This window comes from Ovis canadensis, chromosome 9 (genome assembly GCF_042477335.2).
Source record: "Ovis canadensis isolate MfBH-ARS-UI-01 breed Bighorn chromosome 9, ARS-UI_OviCan_v2, whole genome shotgun sequence".
NCBI classification, from domain to species: domain Eukaryota; kingdom Metazoa; phylum Chordata; class Mammalia; order Artiodactyla; family Bovidae; genus Ovis; species Ovis canadensis.
The window spans coordinates 14,507,937-14,533,030 of record NC_091253.1 but is presented as its reverse complement, the minus strand read 5'-3'; the positions used below and the strand labels follow the sequence as shown (position 1 = coordinate 14,533,030).

At 38.4% G+C, this 25,094-nt stretch overlaps 1 protein-coding gene across 1 annotated transcript in view; it reads left to right on the top strand.

The window, feature by feature from the left end:
- The window catches only part of COL19A1 (collagen type XIX alpha 1 chain), a 474,185-nt gene that overhangs the window by 18,372 nt on the left and 430,719 nt on the right, over positions 1 to 25,094 (top strand). The window contains exons 3-4 of the mRNA XM_069599490.1: positions 11,348 to 11,422; positions 12,239 to 12,338. Coding sequence (XP_069455591.1) covers positions 11,348 to 11,422; positions 12,239 to 12,338 — 175 coding nt within the window. The remainder of the gene's footprint in view (positions 1 to 11,347; positions 11,423 to 12,238; positions 12,339 to 25,094) is intronic.

Genomic DNA, 25,094 nt, shown 5'->3' with positions numbered 1-25,094 from the left:
ATCTTTCTGAAAGATTTTCCTAGGTGTGAATTACAAGTTGATCGAAAGTCTAGTAAGCTTTATGTAACCTGAAGCATGGAGGGAAATGACTAAAGATGAAGAGCTGATTTTATTAGACTGTCTGGTAGGAGGTGCTCGTGAAACAACTCACCCTAAAAGTGCCGTGGAAGTTACTTGATTGAAAGTATAATTTGCATTAATTGAAAACGTCAGCACAGCCTGTCATGAGGATTACTGGAGAGGATGACGCTCCAAGCCTGGCCTGACAGGGGCTCTTCTCGTGTCTCGTGTGTCTGATTCACACACAAGATTCCCTTTTTAGTTTCCTCATGTGCAGACCTGTGCGTGTGGTCACTAACCATTTACCGGAGGGAAGTGATTACAGCTAAAAATAAAATATAGCAAATCTGAGGGAGAGGCTAGGATTTCAACTCTGGAGCCTGTGAAGTTGTCAACAGTCTGCTGTTAAACTTAAATATACGAAGGATAATTCGAGTCTTTTAATTGCTTTACTGAACTCAATGGAGTACTTAAAGGTTACTTGCAATATTGGCCCAGTTGGGGTGGAATCAAGAATAATACAGAAAGATTCAATAACACCTTGAAAATTAAAATCCTGAAGCTATTCAGAATTAGTGGTTTCATATTCTTTGGACAGTGTTACCATTATGTTGAGATTATAAGGCATACTTGAGTGTTTTCACACAGCAGATAAACAATTTGAAGGTGGCCGTTTCAGCTCAGTTGTCAAAAAATGGTGGGGAAGAGACTTGTATTAACAAATATATATTGCATGCATTAGCTCCAGACTGGCTTTAATCACTTTCTTAAAAATTTCCTCTATGATAGAAGCTTATGTGTCATATGGTTCCTCTTTCTCCTCCACTCTCCTTAATCTAGGAGCTTCTCAGTGATGTGCTGTGCTAAGTGGCTTCAGCTGTGTCCAACTCCTTGCAACCTTATGGACTACAGCCTGCCAGGCTCCTCTGCCCATGGAATTCTCCAGGCAAGAATACTGGAATGGGTAGCCTTTCCCTTCTCCAGGGGATCTTCCCAGCCCTGGGATCAAACCTGGGTCTCCCGTATTACAGGCAGATTCTTTACCCTCTGAGTGACCAGGGCTAGTATTGAAGAACCCGCCCACCAATGTAGGAGAAGTAGCAGACACCGGTTCTGTCCCTGGGTCAGGAAGATCCCCTGGAGGAGGAAATAGCAACCCACTCCAGTATTCTTGCCTGGAGAATCCCATGGGCAGAAGAGTTTGGTGGACTACAGTCCATGGGGTCGCAAAGAGTCCGACACGACTGAAGGGACTTCACGCAGGCACGCTCCTTAATCTCAGGCAAGTGTGCTAATTACCATCAAAAGTAATAAAAACAGAAAACAAGGTGAGGAGGTATGCTATTATATAGAGAATTCTATTTTATGTTTTGAAGAATTTCTCATACTCCATATGGTACGAGGTTAAGAGTCTTTCCCTGGTGGTTCAGACAGGGTAAAGAGTCTGCCTGCAGTGCAGGAGACATGGGTTCGATCCCTGGGTCAGGAAGATCCCCTGGAGAAGAGAATGGTTACCCACTCCAGTATTCTTGTCTGGAGAATTCCGTGGACAGAGGATCCTGGCGGGCTACAGTCCGTGGGTTTGCAGAGTCAGACACGATTGAATGACTTTCATACGCACACACTCACACACACACAAGTCCTACTGCTGATAAATGTACCTTGTAACTCCTCAATTTTTAAAGTGCTGGAAAGCTTCACAGTTATCAAATAAAGATTATGGCTCCTAACCACAATTATTAAATAAAGCTTCAGAATTTTTAAATAAAGATTATAGCTTCTAACCAAGTATTCTTTGGAGGAACAGCTCTGGATGAAAAATAAACAGCGAAGGTTCTGTGACCCCTTTGTTACCTCTTTGTTAAAATAGTTGTGTTGTGGTTTTTTTCTTGTGTGGTCACTCTTCCATATTTCTTTGGTTATATTCTGGTCTGATGTTCTTTACCTCTTTTTGTTAACCATTGTTTCTCTCCCAACCTAGGATACTCCATAATCCTTTATCAGAGGTATTAGCCAAGTATAGTGTACAGGGGTCCTAAGGACAACTAGTAACAATCAAAAGAAAGGCCTCTGTCAATAGGAAGTCTGTCAGCCTTAAAAAAATGCAAAGCACCTGAAAGTTCTTACTTTGATCCATTTATGAAAAAAATACAAGCTAGTTCTGCATCTGTGGTAAACTGCTGTTCATCTCCTCAACTGTAATCCTGAGACAAATGTTGTGTCATGAGTTTTGTCAGTAAAGGTAAAGAGAACAACTTTCCTTAATACCTGTTAGAAAACAAGAGTGATGCCTGTCCGAATGGCTACCCTCAAAGAGATCACAAGTGACGAATGTTGGCGAGGGTGTGGGGAAAAGGGACCCTTTGTACACTGTTGGTGGGAATGTAACTTTGTCGTGGAAAACTGTGTGGAGGTTTCCCAAATAACTAAAAACAGAGCTACTGCATGCCCCAACAGTTCCACACCTGGGTATATATGTGAAAAAACCCCACTAATTTGAAAAGATACATGCACCTCAATATTCATAGCAGCATTGTTTACAGTAGCCAAGATTTGGAAGTAACCTAAGTGTCCATCAATGGATAAAGAATAAAGGATAAAGCAGTTACGCACACACAAGCGCGTGCACACACACACAATGGAACACTCAGCCATAAAAAGGAATGAAAACTTGCCATTTGCAGCAAGATGGGTGGCCTTGGAGGGTATTATGCTAAATGATATGCCCCGTGGACTGTAGCCTGCCAGGCTCCTCTGTCCATGGGATTCTCCAGGCAGTAATACTGGAGCCAGTTTTCGGTTCCTTCTCTGGGGAATCTTCCTGACCCAGGGATCAAGCCTGCATCTTCTTTATTGGCAGGCAGATTCTTTACCACTGCGCCACCTGGGAAGCCCATAAGTCAGACAGAGAAAGACAGAATCAGGAAAGCAAAATGAATTACCGAATGTAACAAAAAAGAAACGGACCCACAGATGTAGAGAACAAACTAGTGGTTCCCAGTGGAAGAGAGAGGGGGGTAATACAGGGGTAGGAGATTAAAAGGTACAAACTATTATGTATAAAATATGCTACAAGTATAAGCATTGGAATATAGCCAATATTTTATAATAACTATAAATGGAGTATAAGCTTTAAAAATTATACAACTATGTTGTACACTTGAAACATATAACATTGTACATCAACTATACCTCAATAAAAAAGAAGAGTGATAAACAGAACGCCTGTGAAACTGGACAGACTTAACTGTGATTATAGAGGTAATAATTCCATAATACTGGAGAAGGAAATGGCAACCCACTCCAGTTCTCTTGCCTGGAAAATTCCACGGATGGAGGAGCCTGGTAGGCTACAGTCCATGGGGTCACAAAGAGTTGAACACGACTGAGCAACTTCACTTTCTTTCTTTCTATAATTCCTTTTGGAGAAGGAGGTGGCAACCCACTCCAGTGTTCTCGCCTGGAGAATCCCATGGACAGAGGGGCCTGGTGGGCTGCAGTCTATGGGGCTGCAAAGTGTCGGACATGACTAAGCAACTCACACACACAATTCCATAACACAGTATGTGTACTCCTGAAGATGCGAAGAAATAGAAAAAATAAAGCAGTCAAAACAGACAAGAGAGAGAGATGTTGCAGTTTCTCAGGAGGCAGCTGATGCCCTCCTTCCCTTCTTGTGTTGCACGCGTTTCTCCCATGTAATCCCTTCCATCCCTGTGCTATTTGAGAGGAGAAAGAAGGAATACAAACTGCCTTTCATGAATACCAAACTGACGACTTTTACATATAAGTGGGCATGGAAAGACCAGAGCAATGATAGGAAAAATATGTTTTGAAAGGCATGTGATCTAGTTTCTGGACTAGAACGCTTACCAGTTGCATAGGAGGCCAAGTCAGCAGGTGAGAACAAGGAAAAGGATTTAGAGATTAAGGGAACAAGTGATTTTTTTCAAGCACATGTTTCAAACTGAGAGCGAGGACAAAATACATTTCTACTAAATAAAGAGAATATCATAGGTACTCAGCTTGTCTGGAATGTGATTTTGAGAGGCATGTACAACACAGGGGGAAAAGCAGGACTATGGGGAATGAGTTTTTAATCACTGCCATCAAGTCACTGTGTAATCTGGGGGGAAGTCACATAACTTCTCTTAAATGACTAGTTCTCAGGCCCTCAGGTTTCCAATTTTTAGAGGAAGAGAAGGATAAAGATCTTTTTAAAATTTATGTAATTTTTGTAGATAATCTCAATGAAATCAGATAATCTTTCCCAAATCTGACCTAGCCTTCCTGTCTGATGCTTTGCCCCCTTGCAGTATCCTTCCAACCCTAGGAACTGCCGGGTCCTTCAAGCTAAGTCAGACAGAAAGGGGGTCTGACAGTCACTGACAGCATCTTAAGATAAATCTGCCAAAGACTTCTGCATTAACATTTGAAAAGATCTGTTGATTAAGGGCCCCCAAGTCGTGCATCTTTTGTGGGTGAATTTTAAGTAATTACTTTTGAAAGGTTACCACGAGCCCTGAAATGCTACACCTGCCTAAATTCTGTCTATCTGATAGAATGCTTGGATATTTGGGTCTTATCAGTAGTCCTTCAAGATACAGTTACCCCAAAAGTATGATTTACTTTATATTAAAGTTTCTCATTGCTTAAAGAAATTAACATATCCAATTTTTTTTATATCTGCTTCTATTGGATTGCCTTTTTTATGCAATGAACCATGAGACCCATGCATACAACTTATTGTACCTTGAGTCTTACACCCAAGGAATTAACATTTAGTTGTTTTATTTTCAACAGAAGTATAGGTGACTTACAATATTGTGTTAGTTTCAGGTGTACAGAAAAGTCATATATATATATAAACATATATGTACATATTCTTTTTCAGATTCTTTTCCATTATAGCTTATTATAAGATATCCAGTATAGTTCCCTGTGCTATATAGTAGGTGCTTGTTGTTTATCCATTTATATATAGTAGTGTGTATATATGAATCCCAAACTTCTAATTTATCTCTCCCCAACTTTCTCTCTTGGTAACTGTAGAAGTTTGTTTTCTGTGTTTGTGGGTCAGTTCTGTTTTGTAAATATGCTCATTTGTATCATATTTTTAGATTCCACATATAAAGTGATATCATGATATTTGTCTTTGTCTGACTTACTTCACTTAAATTAACATTTAGTTTTCGTTTTTTTTGTTCAGCTTTTCATAACAGAACACATACTAGAGATATAAAGCTGTATTTGATTTTTATAAACTGAAGACTTTAGTGAAAAGCATTTTCATAAATATTACTGGAAATGTTCAATTTTATTTACTTCAAAGTGACAGGTGTATTATCTTGGCATCATCATATATTCATTAAGTCTGCAGAAGAATTTAAATAAGATATATACTGTTTCCAACTTGGCAATAAGCTAACATACCTTCCACTCATTACCAATGCATCATAGTAGGAAGTTCCTTCCATGGTCTGGATATGTGCTTGCCAATCATCTGTTGGAGTCTCCCTATATACATTGTGAAGAATTTAAAGTTAACCTCATTTACAATAGTCATATAGTCATTCAAGGTCACTGTAAAAAATTTGATCACAATTTTGGTGTTTTGTTTTATAAAAATTACTTTTAGCTTACAGTGCTTTCTCAAAGACAAGCTGTTTTCCTCACTCTGTTGAGGTATTACTCACACAAAGGTCCACAAATCTTAGGTGCACAGTGCAGTGAATTTTTGCATAATGTATTTATACATCTGTGAAACTGCCACTGAGATCCAATTATAGAACTTTCCAGAACCGCAGAAGACTTTCCTGGATCCCATCCCAGCTGACACCCTACCGAGATAACCAGTACTCTGATACAGATAAGTCATACAATCTCTTGAACTTCATATAAATGGAACTCTAAAGTTTGTATTCTTTGGAGAATGGTATTTTTTTCCACTTATTATATCTATGAAATTCATCCAGGTCATTGCATATAGCAGTAGTTCATTCTTTTTTATTGCTACACTTTTTCATTGTATATACCACAATTTATTTATTCTTGTCAATGAGCATTTGGTTGTTTCCAGTTTTAGATGCTTATGACTAATGCTGCGAGGAATATTCCCTTCTAAAAGAGCCTTTTACACCATTTCTGTACTCCTTTTTCCTGGGTTATTGACGTTCCAGGTCTTTGAGTTCATGATTATTTAGCTTTAAGAAATGCTACCAGTTTTCTTAAGTGGTTGTACTGATTTCCACTCCCATCAGCAGCAACATCGGGAGTCTTTCCTGCTCCTCATCCTCATTAGCACTTGTGCTGTTCTTTAATTTTTAGGCGTTTAGTGGTCTCGCTGTGATTTTGCTTTGCATTTCCCTGATTACTAATGGCGTTGAGCACCTTTTCCTGTGCAGGTTGGCAATATGAATATTCTCTTTTGTGAACTGCTTATTTATTTATTTTTTTTTCACATTATCATGATAGGGTTTTCAAACTTTTCCTAATCAGGTTGTGAAAATTCTTTGTATGTTCTGGATATGATCCTTTGTTGGATATGCATATTGTAATAGTCCCTGGATAGCCTTTTCACTCTATTAACATTGTCTTTTGATCATTAAGATTTCAATGAAGGCCAGTTTGTCAACCTTTTGTGCTTTCTGTGTCCCTATCAATGAACATTTTCTACCCTCAGTTCCTTAAGCTTTTACATGTTTCTGTACTCTTTTATTGTTTTACCTTTCACGTTTATGTCTAAGAGAATCTCTGGTTAATTTCTGTGCATGGTGTGAGGTAAGGGTTCAGGTTTGTTCCACACGGACATTCCATTGATCCAGAATCATTGATTGAAAAGACCATCCCTTTCCCATTGGAGCTGCACTAGCCCTTTTGTGGTAAATCAGGAGACCATGTGTGTACAGGTCTGCGTCTGGACTCTCTGTTCTACTGATTGTTTATATGTGCACCAGCAGTATGTTATAAAAGTCCCTGGTGTGCAATGTTGTAGATCCTCTGGCTTCTTCTTCCTCAGTTTTGTCTTAGCTGTTCTAGTGTTTCTGCGGTTCCACTTAAATTTGAGAATCAGCTTGTCAGTTTTCACATACACATTCACATTGGAATACACACACAACCTGCTGGGATTTTAATTGGTCCTGAACTACACCTAGAGATAAAATTGAGAATTGACATCTTAACAATACTGAGTCTTTCAGTCTAAATACTTGGTTAGTCCATTAGGTTATTTAGGATTTTAATTTCTCTCTACAACACCGTCTAGTTTTCAGTGCAGAGATCTTGATGGGATATTTAGTTTTTATAAAAATGATGATGAACTCAGATAAAAATGGATATGACTTCAATTTTCTTAAAAAAATGGGCAGCATTTACAAAATATCCAGTTTTGTTATTATGTAGGGCTTGTAATCATGTTAAGATCTCAGAGATAGGAGTTTCCAAAGTAGCTAAATATTCTTTAAAAGTACTCAGTGCTATATGTCTTAATTGTGTGTGTTACATCTTATACTTCTGATTAAGTGGTTCAGTTCAGTTCAGTTCAGTTCAGTCGCTCAGTCGTGTCCAACTCTTTGTGACCCCATGAATCGCAGCACGCCAGGCCTCCCTGTCCATCACCAACTCCCAGAGTTCACTCAGACGTGAGTGATGCCATCACGTCAGTGATGCCATCCAGCCATCTCATCCTCGGTTGTCCCCTTCTCCTCCTGCCCCCAATCCCTCCCAGCATCAGAGTCTTTTCCAATGAATCAACTCTTCCCATGAGGTGGCCGAAGTACTGGAGTTTCAGCTTCAGCATCATTCCCTCCAAAGAAATCCCAGGGTTGATCTCCTTCAGAATGGACTGGTTGGATCTCCTTGCAGTCCAAGGGACTCTCAAGAGTCTTCTCCAACACCACAGTTCAAAAGCATCAATTCTTCGGCGCTCAGCTTTCTTCCAACTCTCACATTCATACATGACCACAGGAAAAACCATAGCCTTGACTAGACGGAACTTTGTCGGCAAAGTAATGTCTCTGCTTTTGAATATGCTATCTAGGTTGGTCATAACTTTTCTTCCAGGAGCAAGCGTCTTTTAATTTCATGGCTGCAATCACCATCTGCAGTGATTTTGGAGCCCCAAAAAATAAAGTCTGACACTGTCTCCACTGTTCCCCATCTATTTCCCATGAAGTGATGGGACCAGATGCCATGATCTTCGTTTTCTGAATGTTGAGCTTTAAGCCAACTTTTTCACTCTCCACTTTCACTTTCATCAAGAGGCTTTTGAGTTCCTCTTCACTTTCTGCCATAGGGTGGTGTCATCTGCATATCTGAGGTTATTGATATTTCTCCACTACTTATGACTTGATTTATCCTTCTGGTTAGGTATATTAAGCTGAGGCCATGTCACCACCCTTGAAGTCTACGACGCATTTGTTAAGTGAAGGATTGAGAGGCTGAGCAGTTGACCAGGAGAATGAGTAGTTTCCACTTTCCATGGAAAGTTTGATTTTCTGCAGTTCATCTCAGTGTCATAAAAACTTTGAGGTCATTAAACCCAAACATGAATTTCAGAAAACATGAATTTTTGGAAAAATAAGGTTGTGATTGTAAGGTGACAAAATATTTCATCAATTTAGGTTAAGAATTTTCTAGTTATACAGTTGGCTTATTATAAAAACTGTCTGGAATTATGCCTGAAATAGCTATTAATTTCCTAGAATCTTGTTGTTCAGTTACTAAGTCATGTCTGATTCGAACTGCAGCACACCAAGCATTCCTGTCCTTCACTATCTCCCACAGTTTGCTCAGGCTCATGTTCATTGTCTTGATGCTGCCATCCAACCGTCTCATCCTCCGTCATCCCCTTCTCCTCCTGCCTTCAATCTTTCCCAGCATCAGGGTCTTTTCCAATGAGTCTACTCTTTGCATCATATGGTCAAAGTACTGGAGCTTCAGTTTCAGTATCAGTCCTAATGAATATTCAGGGTTGATTTCCTTTAGAACTGACTGGTTTGATCTTGCTGCCCAAGGGACCCTCAAGAGTCTTCTCTAGCACCACAGTTCGAAAGCATCAGTTCTTCGGTGTTCATCCTTCTTTACAGTCCAACTCTCACATCCATACATGACTACTGGAAAAACCATAGCTTTGACTATCTAGACCTCTGTCGACAAAGTGATGTCTCTGCTTTTTACTAAACTGTCTACGTTTCTCATAGCTTTTCTTCCAAGGAGCAAGCATCTTTTAACATTGTGACTGCAGTTGCTGTCAGTCAGTTCAGTCACTCAGTCATGTCCAATTCTTTACGAACTCATGGACCATGGACTGCAGCAGACCAGGCCTCCCTGTCCATCACCAGCTCCTGGAGCTTACTCAAACTCATGCCCATTGAGTTAGTGATGCCATCCAACCATTTTCATCCTCTGTCATCCCCGTCTCCTCCTGCCCTCAATCTTTCCCAGCATTGGGGTCTTTTTCAGTGAGTCAGTTCTTTGTATCAGATGGTGAAAAGTATTGGATCTTCAGCTTCAACATCAGTCCTTCCAATGAATATTCAGAAATGACTTCCTTTAGGATTGACTGGTTTGATCAACTTGCAGTCCAAGAGTTTTCTCCAATACCATAGTTCAAAAGCATCAATTCTTCGGCGATCAGCTTTCTTTACAGTCACTTTAACTCACTTTTGCAGTCACCGTAGTCTGAATTAAATTTAAATATACCCCAGATAATAAGAAATTAGTGTATACATGTATAGTATTATATTAGTATATAGGGATGCAATGAATCCACTGTGAGTGAAAGCAAACTTGATCATTTCTTTGAACATCATTAATTGCCTCAACACATAATTAGTATTTTCTCAATGATTTTTTGGAGAAGGCAATGGCAACCTGCTCCAGTTCTCCTGCCTGGAAAATCCCATGGATGGAGGGAGGAGCCTGGTAGGCTGCAATCCATGGGGTCACGAAGAGTCAGACACAACTGAGCAACTTAACTTTCACTTTTCACCTTCATGCACTGGAGAAGGAAATGGCAACCCACTCCAGTGTTCTTGCCTAGAGAATCCCAGGGATGGAGGAGCCTGGTGGGCTGCCGTCTATGGGGTTGCACAGAGTTGTACATGACTGAAGCTACTTAGCAGCAGCAGCAGCAGCAATGATTTTTATCTCATTTATTTTTCATTATAGACCACTTTAGTATAGCAGAGTCTGCTTTTGCTATTTAGTTTTATTTTAATAATTTATTTCAGGCTGCTTTAACAAAAATACCATAGTGTTTGGAGCTTAACCTACAGACATTTATTTAACACGGTTCTGGAGACTAAGTCTGAGATCAGTGTGCCAACCTGGCTAAGTTCTTGTGAGAACCCTCTTCCTGAATTCCTCACAAGGTGGAGAGAAAGAACTCCTATTTCTCCAGTTTTTGTAAAGGATATGAATCCTGTCATGAGGGCTGCACCCCTATTACCTCATCCAAACTTAATCAGGTCCTAAAGGCTCCACCTCCAAATACCATCACACTGGGGATTAAGACCTCAGTGTAGGAATTTGGAAAGGGACACATTTAGTTCATTACAGTCTCCTTCTGCTCTAAAGTTTAATATCACTAATACCAAAACCTGAATAGAAGTTGTGTTAAAATAGTAGTAGTTCACTTGTTCTAATATTAGAATATACTTTGAATATGAAAATTTAACAATATTAAAACTAGCTAATTTCCTACTGTCAAGTACATTGTAGCAATTATAATATTAGAGCAATAAAATTCTAACAATAGCTAAGACTAACAAGCATTGTCTGTATTCCAGACACCATGTATATGCTGCTGCTGCTGCTGCTGCTAAGTCGCTTCAGTCGTGTCCGACTCTGTGCGACGCCATAGACGGCAGCCCACCAGCCCGCCATCCCTGGGATTCTCCAGGCAAGAACACTGGAGTGGGTTGCCATTTCCTTCTCCAACGCATGAAAGTAAAAGTGAAAGTGAAGTCGCTCAGTCGTGTCCGACTCTTAGCGACCCCATAGACTGCAGCCCACCAGGCTCCTCTGTCCATGGGATTTTCCAGGCAAGAGTACTAGAGTGGGGTGCCATTGTCTTCTCCTCTTCATATATATAACCACGTGTAATTCTCATAAACATGCAATTAAGTGGGTAATACTCTTATCCTCGTTTAAAAGAAATTTAATAAAAGGATTTAATTTCTTTCCATTTTATCTTAGATTTCTGATTGTATTAAATGATTCACATTTATTCAAAGAAAAACAATAGGCGATGTACTGAAAATTCTCAATATTTTTTTTTAAATAGAAAAGCAATGTCCTATACTGAGAACAGAGGGACGCCAGTTTACACAAGACAACAGAGATAAACCTGAAGTTTCAGGTAAGCATGATAATCTTTCACAAGGAAGCATTTTTGTGTAAAATTATAACCAAACATGTTGTGTATTGTAGGTGACTCCTTGACATTGTAATTTAAGATGATAAGACCAATATCAATAAAATTAAGAGCAAAGCAGGCAGATGATATACAAAAATTTCTGAGAGCAGAATTCTGCATTGTTTAACCTGATGACCAACAACTCAACCTCTTGGAGAACAAAAGTTATTTGAAATTATAAAAGTCGTATCTATTGTAGAAAATGTGAAATAAAGAAAATGTATGGGAAAGAAGATGCCGATGGCTCTCATTTTGGAACATTCCTACCCTTCTTTCTCTTTCTTTTTCCCTTTAATCCTCCGTTTTCTTTCTCCACCCTCCTTCTACTCTGACTCATGCACACGTAGTCACAATCTATATACTGCATATGAAATCCACACATTTCCCACACCAACATATTTTTTTCTAAAGCATAATATTTTTAAAAAGGCTGCTTAGATTTCAATTGTATGGGTATAGTATTTTTATTTAACTAGTTTTCTATCTTTAGCTATCAGAGCTGGTACAATAACCTACTCTGATTATTTATTTAGAATCATTCCTAGATCAAAGAAAATTAATGCTTGAATCTTTTGAAATATATTTTGTCTTCCTATATCCTAAAGAGAGGAAATGGAAATCAAGAAATTTACGATTTAACCTGAAATAATCAATCTGCAGATAATGACTACAAAAGAATCCTATTTAAAAATCAGTATCTCTGTCAGTTGACTATGTTTAATAAAACTGCTGGATTAAATCATTTGTCACACTTCACAGGTTTTGACCTAGCAGAGCGATTTTCTCTGAGACATGTGTTTTGTGAAGGTGATAAAACCTGTTTCAAATTGGGAAGTTCACTTCTTATTAGAGACACCATGTAAGTAAAATAATAATTTTTCTTTATGTTTTTTAATACCATATAAATTACTCTCTAAAGAGATTCCAAATAGCTTGTTTAAAAATAAAAATTTATCTTGACAGTATCACAATCATTTGAACGCTGCAGTAAATGTGATATTTTTATACTGTGGTTTTTAATAATCTTTGCAAACTGATCTTGTTCTGTGGTGTTAATTTACATGTATAGATAGAGGCATGATTATTATAAAATAGTAATTAAATCTATTTTTGAAGAAATATTATTTATGTTTAAGTAGACTAACCAAAAATAGATTTTAAAATGTGAATTTGAAACATAAGACCAACGTAGACTTAGAGACAAAAGACTGATATTATATTTGTTTCCACATGCTTCATGCATAGAGATAAGCTCTATGATAAATTAAAAGAAATTACCCCTTATTCATTGTATATATTGTATAAACAGTAGGATAAAAAACTTTTTCTTTGTTTTTATCTTGATACTTATTTCAAAATGGATTTACCTAAGGCTTTTTTATTGTTAGTTATCTTTATTATACTTCTGATAAATGAGACTAAAAAGAATCACTTTCCATTTAAATATTGCCAATTGGTCAGTAATTATACAAGGCAATAATTCATCATATGGTTGACTATAGGTAACTGGAGGATGGATCAACAGTAAATCAGAGAGCCTGAGTCATCAAGAAGGCAGATAGAACATATATGGTTCTGATATTCAGCCTTTGAGTCCAAGATGAACATTCCAGTGTATGACTACACTGCAATGAGTAAAGCATAAAATTCTGCTTGGTTTAATATGCAACACAGATGTTTTTGTGTGAAAACACACATGGACTCATCCACTTCCTGATGAATATTCTAATATTTGAGTTACGAGGTAGAGTTGTTGAGAATCTCAGCTTTGAAATTCTCAAAGAGAAATAGCATTAATTATCTCATTGCCCATCCTCAAAAGTATCATGTTAACCAGGTTCCTAACTCCTTGAGAAAATTTTATTTTAAATTTTCTATTTTGTGATCCTTTAGATACTTTTAGTTTAATGATATGGTTCCTTAAAAGTAAACTGCTCATTAATTGGTAAGAAGTCAGAGGGCTAAGGAAGAGGGAAATTTGATATCAGGGGATGTAATGGTGATTGTCTGCTGGAGAACTTCAGCAGATGTCACTGTACAGACCAGTGCTCTTGTGGGTGTCTCAAGCCTGAAAGTGGCTTCACACGCACACTTTAAACCCTCAGGGTGTGACAGCTCCCTGTTTGGGTATTCATATGCAGTAAAGAAGAGTCCATTTGTGTCTCTTGTATTTCATATATATTGCTTTAGATGTTTCTTAAACATAAATTTAATTAATGAATTTAAGAAAGGCAATAAATCCTTTTCCAAAAATTAAAAAACATGTTCTCTCTCACCTTCTCCTGATGATTTAAACCCCTCTAATTCTGGCCAGGTGGCCAAAGTATAGCAGTGACAATTTGAAGTAGCTACATTGGAAAATTGTTGCCACATTTAGACAGTGCCATTCTCTTTTGAGTATGTGTGGTAATAAATACTATGTATGACTTGAAATTTATTTTTTGATTTTGGGCTCTAAAGCACTGTGAAACTGCTGGGCAATCAATGTAAGTTAATTCTCCAGCTCCGCACAGGAGAACTCTGGTCCCTCCACTGCAGGAAACTGGAGGGGATCTGGTTAAGCTGACTAGTGAGTGTCAAGTAGCTTGGCTCATCTCCACTTACATTTTGCTCTGTGAGCCAAAGATGTTAGGATGCTTCCCTCACATGATGCCATCTTGAGTTTTCAATGAGACTGGAGTAAAGTTGCAGCTATTTATATATTTGTAAATGAGCTGTCTTGCAGAATCAGCATGTGAAAAGGCAGATGCTAATTCACATGGAAATTGGGACTTTTTCTATGCCTGAGCTTGTTTTTTTTTTTTTTTTTTTATTGTTCTGGCATCTTCCAGGTTTAGGAGGGGAGATATCTTGTGAACTGTTGGTCACTACCCAATGGACACTTTGTGCTTTTAGCCAGGCTTAACCTGGGGACCCAAAGGCAGCTCTTGCAAGGGTCCTTCAGGTAAACATTGTTGTCCCCAGAAAGGTCGCACAGGTGCAAGAACATCTGATGAACTGTTTGGTTTTCTTTTCAATTCATGTCCATCTTCAGTGTTCCTTCAGATAGGAAATGATAAGTATTTGGGGCTTGCTACCTAGTTCTCTAGAATCATCTTTCTGGAGGAAATTCCCACTTTTTTTTTTATCTACAAGTTACATATCTCTGGTTATGTAGAAGAAATAATGATTTCTATACACATTGAGAGCAATATTCCAGATGATCATGCTCTGATTATCTTTAAATTGTGTTTTGGCAATTATCAGGGAAAGTGGTGAAGTTTTGAGAGAAAATTTCATAAAACATGCATATGGTATGAAGCACCTTATTTATTTGGTTTAATACGATTCTTTCATTAGTTGCTTGTATATAAGCATGTTTTTAAATAAAAATGTCTTAGTAGTTGAATACATAAATTTTAAATGTAACAGAAAAAGTGAGTTTCCTGATTTATTATTGAACTCAAGGATGGTTAACAGCCTTATCTCTCAGGTTTGGTGTCTGTCCAGAATAATGTGTTGAAAAGGATTCTGAGGCCCTGTTGAGTTCAGTATGTTGGAGTGTTATGGCCCATTAGCAAAAAGAGGGGGGAAGGGAGGGTTCACATATGTCTCAAGTCTGTAGCTTCTCTAACTTAGGATGATTCATGTGAGTTGGTGGCTTTTGCTACTGAAACAGTGCCCAAGGGGGGGGGGGGGAAATGAGGCTATGTGTGAAAAAATAATCAGCACGGATTAGTAAGATTTTATGAACTTGGATAGTGTAGCTAGAAACAGTTGGAATAATTGATATGGTCCTCTTTGCTTTTGTTACAAACAAATACATCTCCAGTGAAGAGGAGTTGTCTCTCTGTCCCTTTCATTAAACTGGTGGTTGCATTCTGGAAGTAAAGGTCTATTTAATTTCACAGCTTTACATGGAAAAAATGAGCTGGAGGAAGGTCTTCTCATTTGCGTTTTGTAATACATAATAATCTTCAGCAACTAGGAAACCCCACACTATATACATAGAAAATGTACAGAGTTTTAAAGAAGATTTTCAGTTGTTGTTGTTGTTGTTGTTGTTGTTTTAATTGTTCTGGCATCTTAAGCCTTAACAATTCCCTTGGAAATATTCCTAAATATGGGAAAACTGTTATGTGTATTGCAGAGCATCATCAGCCCCCAGTCTTTGCTAGTATTGAGTGATTTACACTATGGGTATATCTTTTCTACACAAACCCTCACATTATGCTCAGACTTTTATTATTGTATTATATTAAATAACACTACAACGTAGCGGAAGGTTGTTTCCTCTGTTTTTCTAACTAAAGAGGCCAGTTAAAACCCACCACTTACTCATTCATTGCCTCCTTGTTTATTTTTCACGTGTTCATTCATTCAGTAAATGTTTATTGAGCCAAAAAAATCCATAAGATTGATTTTTCTAGTAGAAATCCAAGCTTGTTTTTAGAGATCTTTCTCTATACTTATAATTATTTTCCATCATTTTTACCCATCTGTTTGCATTTGATATGCAGATATCACCCAATTTCTTCAGTGACATTAGATTTTTTGTTATTAAGTTCTGTGTTTTAACTCAAAACTTGTAACAATTATAAATAAAAGTTGTAGCTTACTATAAAAAGTATTTTAGGAGTTCCTGAAATTTTCTTTTTTGCTAAGGGTTGAATAAGAGGGAGCATTTAATAAGTCACTGAAATGAATCCAGTCTAGTCCAGAGCTCATCCTTTCATTTAACATTTACTAGCTTACAGTGGCCTGAGCACTTCCTCAGGCTCTGGGATTGCCCTGGAGAAGGATGCAGGTGTAATCTTGCCTTCCCAGAGCCTACTGGAAAGATACACAATGCAAAGAAAAGCTACACTTTGTTCTTGCCTTGACCTGAGAAGAAACTGAGCTGTGTTCTCTCATTTGAGCATAGGCTCCTGGACTCAAAGCCCACAACTCCTCTCGTAAAAGCTATGCTTCCTTAAGCATCACACCCAGGCTGATTTTCAGTATCTTCATTCCTTTCCTCATAAGAGCCAGTTTTCCAACCATGTTTAATTTTTATTACTCTTTGGGACCTCTCCAAGTTCTCAAAACCAGTTAAATTCTAAATCTCAAAATTACGTTCAGATACTGAAGCTTCTCATTGCTGAAAATTTTGGGAGGATTACTGCATCATTTCATTAAACTATAGAAAATGAATATTTATGCATTCCTTGGATTTCATTTGGGGCATTCTATATAGGAAGTTTCCCATGTAATGAAATGTGACTTAGCAACAAGCTGTCCAGCTGTTTACATGAGATTGACTGACAGCTGCACATAAGTCTGTTAACCAGTCCAAACTCGTACTGCTCGCTGCACAGCAAGCCAATGAGGTCAGAGAAGACGGTGGACTAGTGTCCCAAAGAACCGTCTTACCTGAGGTGGAGTTCAAGCTTCTTTTCTACTGAAAAGGGAGGGAGTGGTGCTGGTTGTTGCAGACTTCTTGGTGTTGGAATCCTTTGTTCTTGCAGCATCCATAGGTCTGGTTTCATAGTGTTCCTATAAACCCTCAACAAGGCAAATGTTATTCTCTGTTCTGCAACTTCTTTATCTCTGTATGAATGGAAAAGCACTATACCTTTAAAGGTTAGACTCATGAAAATGGGCTATTGTGTATATTTCAGGCTATAGGTAACATTTTTTAAAAAAAATATATTAACTTACAGCAAAAGCATTAGGACCTTTAACAAAGGTTAAAGTAAAAGAAACAGATCCAATGTAGAGTCAGATTTGTTCTGCTCTATTATAATTTTTCTGTCACTGTATTTCCTAAACTATAGATTGGCATACCAGAAATGTGCAGTGAGTCATTAAATCATACATTCTTAAGACAAAGGAAAAAGCTGATAGGTTTACAGTTAATAAATTTTTAAAAATCATACAACTTATCCAAATTTTATTTTATTTTTTATAATTTCTTTTATTGAAGTATAGTTGATTTACAATATTGGGTTAGTTTCTGCTATAAAACAAAATGATTCAGTAATACATATATATTACTAAATTCTTTTTCACATTGTTTTCCTTTATGAGTCATCATGGGATATTAAATGCAGTTTCCTGTGCTATCTAGCAGGACTTTGCTGCTTATCCATTCTATATATTATAGTTTATATATGTTAATCCCAAATGCCCAATACATCCCTCCTCTCCTTCCTCTCCCCCTCTGCAACCACAAGTCTGTTCTCTATGTCTGTGAGCCTATTTTTTCTGATTCATAGGTAAATTGATTTGTGTCATATTTTAGATTCTACATATAAGTGATATTCTGTGGTATTTGTCTTTCTTTTTCTGACTTGCTTCATTTAGTATGATAATCACTAGGTCCATTCATGTTACTGTAAATGGCATTATTTCATTCTTTTAAATGCAATTTAGTCAAATCTTATATATTAGATAGAAAATAATTTTAAGAGTATTATACAGATTTTAAGAATGCATGGAAATATTTGCTTCTCTATCACAAGAGCTTCTTATCTTTTTCTAGAAAATTAAGGGATATTCAGTTAAGTTCAGTTCAGTCGCTCAGTTGTGTCCAACTCTTTGCGACCCTATGAATCGCAGCACGCCAGGCCTCCCTGTCCATCACCAAACCCAGAGTTCACCCAAACTCATGTCCATCGAGTCGGTGATGCCATCCAGCCATCTCATTCTCTGTCATCTCCTTCTCCTCCTGCCCCGAGTCCCTCCCAGTATTAGAGTCTTTTCCAATGAGTCAACTCTTCGCATGAGGTGGCCAAAGTTTTGGAGTTTCAGCTTTAGCATCAGTCCTTCCAAAGAACACCCAGGACTGATCTCCTTTAGAATGGACTGGTTGGATCTCCTTGCAGTCCAAGGGACTCCCAAGAGTCTTCTCCAACACCACAGTTCAAAAGCATCAATTCTTCGGTGCTCAGCTTTCTTCACAGTCCAACTCTCACATCCATACATGACAACAGGAAAAACCATAGCCTTGACTAGACAGACCTTTGTTGGCAAAGTAATATCTCTGCTTTTTAATATGCTGTCTAGGTTGGTCATAACTTTCCTTCCAAGGAGTAAACATCTTTTAATTTCATGGCTGCAATCACCATCTGCAGTGATTTTGGAGCCCCCCAAAATAAAGTCTGACACTGTTTCCACTGTATCTCCATCTATTTCCCATGAAGTGATGGGACCAGATGCCATGATCTTATTTTTCTGAATGTTGAGCTTTAAGGCAACTTTTTCACTCTCCTCTTTCACTTTCATCAAGAGGCTTTTTAGTTCCTCTTCACTTTCTGCCATAAGTGTGGTGTCATCTGCTAAGGGGTATTAGTACATTCCATTAACAGCTTATGTTGAGATGGTTACTTATTGGTTCACAACCACAGATATTCCCCAGATGAAATCTGAAATTGGCTCCTGTACACAGTGGGCAAACAGAGACTACAAAAAAGGGCAGAGCAACCCAGATGGGTAGTCTGCAGGTTTACTGAGCAAGGCAACTTACATGTGAGGCTTTTCTTGCATGCCACAACAGCGGTAGATCTCTACAGCCACTGGCCAGAATCACAGTTTATGTAGAGCCTTCATGGGGGTCAGTCATGTACACTCTCCAGATGGTCTCAGTCACACATTGCTCTCTCAAGGCTGCACCCTTGAAAGAACTTCTACCATGGAAACGGCAGGCAGAAAAGTACATTCCAAGGACAGGGGAGAGGGTTGCCTCTGGTGGTCCCTCTGGTTTCCCGGGACCAGCTCACAGGTCATCTGGTGGGCAAATCCTGTCAATGACCTCTTCCAACACTTCTAAAATATAATATAATGTGAAATATCAGTTTTGTATGTCCACTTAACAGAAACATTTATTATTATCATCAATTTAAGTAAGGATTTTCCTCCTTCAGATTTTATGTAATTATATAATTGACTTTTATATAATTTTATATAATTCAATATTTGGGGGTAAAAATTGATCATATCTATATAGATTCTACCTGGGTTGGGAAGGACAACCTTTCCATGGAGGAGAGTGTGGCAACCTACTCCAGTATTCTTGCCTGGAGAATCCCAAGGACAGAGGAGTCTGGCAAGCACATATAGATTCTACAACATTCATATCTAATTTATTTTGTTTTATTTTATTTTGGACACATCATTTATCATATCTACCATCTTGAAAGAAGTGAAAGAAAGTGTTAGTGACTCAGTCATGTCCAACTCTTTATAACCCCTTGGACTGTAGCCCACCAGGCTCCTCTGTGGAATTCTCTAGGCAAGAATGCTGGAGTGGGTAGCCATTCCCTTCTCCAGGGTATCTTCTCCACCCAGGGATTGAACCCAGGTTTCCTGCATTGCAGGTGGATTCTTTACCATCTGAGCCACCAGGGACCCATCTACTATATTAATGAATGTTTAGTGAACAATATGTCATTGCTGACTAGAGGTATAATGTTGTACAGCAGATCTCTAGAGTTTATCTTCTTTTCAATTATAGATAATTACATGTAAATTATCTTAAATATCCTTATGCCACTTATCTTGAGAATAGTGAAGTACCAGTTAAATATACTACTTAGGAGTCATAATAATGCAGATTTTAGCACACAGTAATAAAATTAAGGTGTCCTATTTTGGTGATTACTTGGGCCACTTTGACAGTCATTAATTAAATGTACTTGTATGGTTGGATTATATATTACATTTTTTACTTCACCTGTCTTTTTATCCTATGAATTAAATCTTATAAGGGACAACAGCAAAGAGACTTTGCCTGGGTGTGGGTTATATATATGTATCTGTGGAATGTGCACTGCAGGTTTCCAGAATATAAAGGAAAGAAAGCATCGAGGCACATCCTTGGGTCATCTTTAATCTTATTTGCCCAATAAAAATGCTATGAAGATTAATTCGCTATTAATCTTTAGTGGTGGCAAATGTACTGATTTTACGATGGCTATAAACCCAAATTTAAGCATGACCTTAGATTTATGAGTTAACCAGAGCACTGATTGTAGTAATATATGATGTTTTGTTATACTAGTGCTTGAGAATAGCTTTAGATTTTTTTTTTTGATTGACAGGACTTCCTGTTTAATGAAATAGCACTGGACAGTCTAATCCTCATTCTCAGACACAGAATCAGATAGGAAGATAGAATTATGATTTCAGTGATAAACTTTGAAATCTATGTCAATTCAAGAAAAATCATTGTGTCAACTAATAAGTCATTAATTTATTATCACTTCCATTCTTTCAACTTAACCATAAAGGCTAATCAGAAAATAAGCATGGAAGTCATAAAGCTTCTTGTGTTGTTTTATGTGACTCACACCGGTATGGTAATACCTTGTCCATGCCTTGGTTTAATTAGCACTTAACATTTCCTAAAATACATTTTCCAGATTAGGTTAAAGGTTTTATCATTTTAAATGAAAAAGCATTATATTCAAATAATTGACTTTAATAATTTCTCTCCCACTGGCTATGTAATTTGGAAGCAATCACAGGTTCAGTGAAACTTTTAACTTATGTGGACACACGTGATCATGCCATGTAGAATTAACATCTGGCTGGTTGACTATGAGACTGAATTGACCAGATGTTATGTCAACAATTATTTCTCCTAATTGAACCATCTCAATTTGGGCTTTCCACCTTGGAATTTTTCTGCTTCAGCTGTCCTCTTCCAAGGGGAACCTCCAGTTTCCAAGGTTAACCCCCTTCACTTGTGCTCCTAATCTTCTCCTTGTCAACCTCCTTTAAGAACCTTGATCCATACATGCTCCCCTTTGCTCTTGTTTTTAATACCCTCTTCACAAGGATCCTGTCCCTTTAATCTGCAAATACATATTTAATTCTTCCTTGTTCTAGAAACATGTTCCCTTGACAGTCCCTATTCCTCCCAAACTGCCCAAAAGAAGAATGCAGCTGACCACTTTCACTTCCTCACACACCCTGTAACCCATTCAGATATGACTAGGACTCCTGAATACTGTGGAAATGTTTCTTTCCAAGTCACTGGCGACCACTGTCCTGCATCCAATGCCAGTGACCTAAGTGTGGCTCAGACCTGCCTTTGCGGATTCATTTCTCACTGTCACAGTGGTCCACCATTTCTGCACAATGAAATCCTACACAATCTAGAAAGTTGACCTTCTACACTGCCCTCACTGATGTTCACAAGCAAGTCTCCTTTTTTTGTGATCCAGTATACTTCTAAAATACTTTTTATATAATGCTGAGCTCTCACTCTGGCTCAGATAATCTAAATATTCCCGGGACTCATTACTGTGTGGGTTCAAATCATGTCATAGTAACATGAGTGCCTACATTGTTAGGAGTCCTACTTTCTACCCGCACAACTGCAGAACCTCAGCTCCCTCTTAAAGGCTGTGCTTGTCATTTCTGGGATCTCCATGAGTGTTGCGCATGCACTCTTGTTCAGAAGGAAGTGTGTCTCTGTTCTTTGTGTGTGTGTGTGATTTACTGCTTTCTTATAACATCACAGTTACAATTTTAACCACTTTTCAGTGTACAGTTCAGTGGCATTAAGTAACTTCATGTTGTTGTGCAGTCATCACTGCCGCCACTCCCAGAATTTTTTCACCTTCCCAAACTGACACCATCCCCATAAAACAATAACTAACTCCTCATCATTCTCCCCCTAGCCCCTGACAGCCATCATTCTGCTTTCTGTCTCTTGACTCCTCTAGGGTTGTGGAATCCTACAGCACTTGTCCTTGTGGGTCTGGCTTATATCACTTAGTGTGCTTCTGTTCCTGTATCCTAATCTCCTTCTAAGTGATTGTCACCTCTGCCTTTGCTCTGGTCCCCTCCATGAAAAGGCTTCTCCCTAGGACCTAGTCAACCTCCACTCATGACTGCCTATTATCAGCCTTCAAAGCCAAAGTTGCTCAGCAGTCTATGGCTAAATGGGGCTTGTGTGTGCTTTGGAGGACAGTGGCATGGGCTCTGTGACCCTTAGCTGTCCTGTGGATCCCAAGGCAGTGCTGCTTGCATACAGAGCTTCACAGTGAAATTTTGTTCGGCTGTGTGGCGAGGCTTGTAGGATCTTAGTTCCTGGACCAGGGACTGAACTCAGGCCACAGCAGTGAAAGCGCTGATTTATAACCACTGGACCCCCAAGGAATTCCCTCTCACAGTGTATTTAACAAAGATAATTCAACTAACTCTTGGCAACCAACTCTGTGGAGCTCAAAAGCCCATTGATATGGATACTAGGCAATCCTCTCTAATATTTTCACAGACAGTAGCTCTCTTCCCATTTATCCATGATAAGAATATGAAATTCCTTTTGCTTAAGAGAGCTATGTAAGCAAAAGTATTCCATGATATGGTCCCCATTATTTTCAAGTTCACATTTGATGTCAATGAAAGAAGAAATTCTAGTGAAGTATTTCACCCAATTCCCAAATAATACTGAATACTCACTATATGCCAAGCACCAAGGATTTGAGAATAAAAGTCCTGGTTATTTCTGTCTGGGAATTATAGAATTGTAACAGTCTTTAGATATTAAGTATAGCAGATGTTGGAAGAGCCAGAGAAGCCTTCGGGAACCAGGAAAAGCTTCACAGGGGATATGAAAAGTAGAAGCTTGAGGATAAGCACAAATTTACCAGGTGATAGTTGGAGGAGGTGTTGTGGTGGATTTAGAGGTCAATGTAATTTGCATACTGGTGAGAAATCCCACATGGTTAGTAAACATTGCAGGGAGACTGGGGGTGAAGGAGGCTGAAGGGTGCCTGAGGTGCTATTCTGAAAGGCCTTCTGGGTCAGGCTAAGGAATTTGAACTTTACTCATATAAAAAAAGGAAAGGAAAGGTGAAAGATGTCTGGACTCTGAAGAGAAATCAATTATACCTCAACAAAGACATGTTTCCAAAACAGTGAAAGGGAAACAGTAGTGTTCTATTCTAGAAAAAGCTAAGTATACACCACTGGGAGAATGAGAGCTTTGGTAATGACCTGGGGCTCCCAGGCTGATTCGAAGGCAGAACCCAAACCTCCAGACTCAGGACGCTTCACAATTCAGAGGATCTTTTGAGGGGGTTGTTGGGTTTGACGCGGGATTTGTTCTATATTTTGGGGGGTGGGAGACCCTTAAAAAACACTTTCTGAAAGGTAGGTTCTCTGGTCCATCCTGTTTTTGTTATCTGAATGTCATCTATAAGGAGGGCTTGTTTTCAAGGGGAAGTCATTTACAATGTCACAAAGAACAAGTGCTAACTGTAACAGCCGTAATATTAGAGAGCCACCCAAGCTTTGTTTTCCCATTAACAACCTATCTGTCTGAATCCCCTCGGCAAACACAAAAAGGCTAAGATTTCAGAGTCTCTGTGGCTCTGGAACTCAAGCATCATCCCCCAGCTTGGGGAGAAGGCATTTCAGACAAACCCTCAGCCCCACGAGCCAAATTGCTTGTAACGTGACAGGTGATGGTGGATGTCAGCTGGACAAGAAATGACTTACTATAAACTCCAAGCATCTCTCACTTCACTCTCAGGAAATGTAACGTGTATCAGATTTCTCTTCCTGGAAGATATTCAGCAAGTCAAAGGCTCCACTGATACTTGTAAATACGGAAGTTCTTCATAAACCCTGCCTCACGCCTATTTAGAATGGAAGAATTAATTTGGAAGCCAGTTCTTGATATTTAAAAATAGACTTTTTTCCATTTAGCCATTTCATTTTTAAAGCAAAAAAAAAATAAAAGTTGGTCTTACTAAATATGATCTGGAAAACTAACTTCAGCTCTACCAAAATAGACTTTTTAAAAACGGGCTTTGCTTCGAGGCTTGTTCTATGAGCTAGTGGAATTGCCCCTGGAATCATTGCCTTACACTCCTTGTTATTTAGTTAGGTGAAAGAGCAAAAAAGAAACTGGTAGTCATGGGTTTTTCTTTCTCATCTTCTCTTATTCTGTAGTTTGCTTTTGTCCTTTATTTTCCTATACATGAAATAGAGATATTACTTGCCACATGAAAAACTGAGATTCTTTGAGGAATACTGACCAAATATATCAAATCAAACTTGTACAATGAAATTGCCAGTTACTTACTTTTCTAATATGTAAAGAAATTTGTAAGTTTCATTACGGTCTTTATTTTTCTTGACAGAAACCACCAGGGTATAGTGAGAAAAATTAAGATCTACTCCCTAGTTCTATCTGTCCATAAAATGACTTTGTCAATAAATACTTCCATGTATTTTACAATAGTGCATTATTTAGCATTTTTGAAGATTTTTTTTTGATGTGGACCATTTTTAAAGTCTTTATTGAATCTGTTACAATAGTGCTTCCTCTTTTTTTTTTTTCTGTTCTTTGGCCATGAGGCATGTGGATCTTAGCTCCCTAACCAGGGATCAAACCCATACCCCCTGCACTGGAAGGTGACATCTTACCCACTGGACCATTAGGGAACTCCCTAGAATGAGTTATTTTTTAAATTTAATGATTTTACCTGACTTTTGCATGCTTGCAGTGCTCTCCATCTGGAAGGGAGTAAGGACAAGCACTTTATCCTCATAAAACAGTGCTTATTGGTGTCTCATGAACTGGACTTCCAGGACCACCCATTACTTGTTCAGTTGACATCCTCCTGTCCCTGAGAGA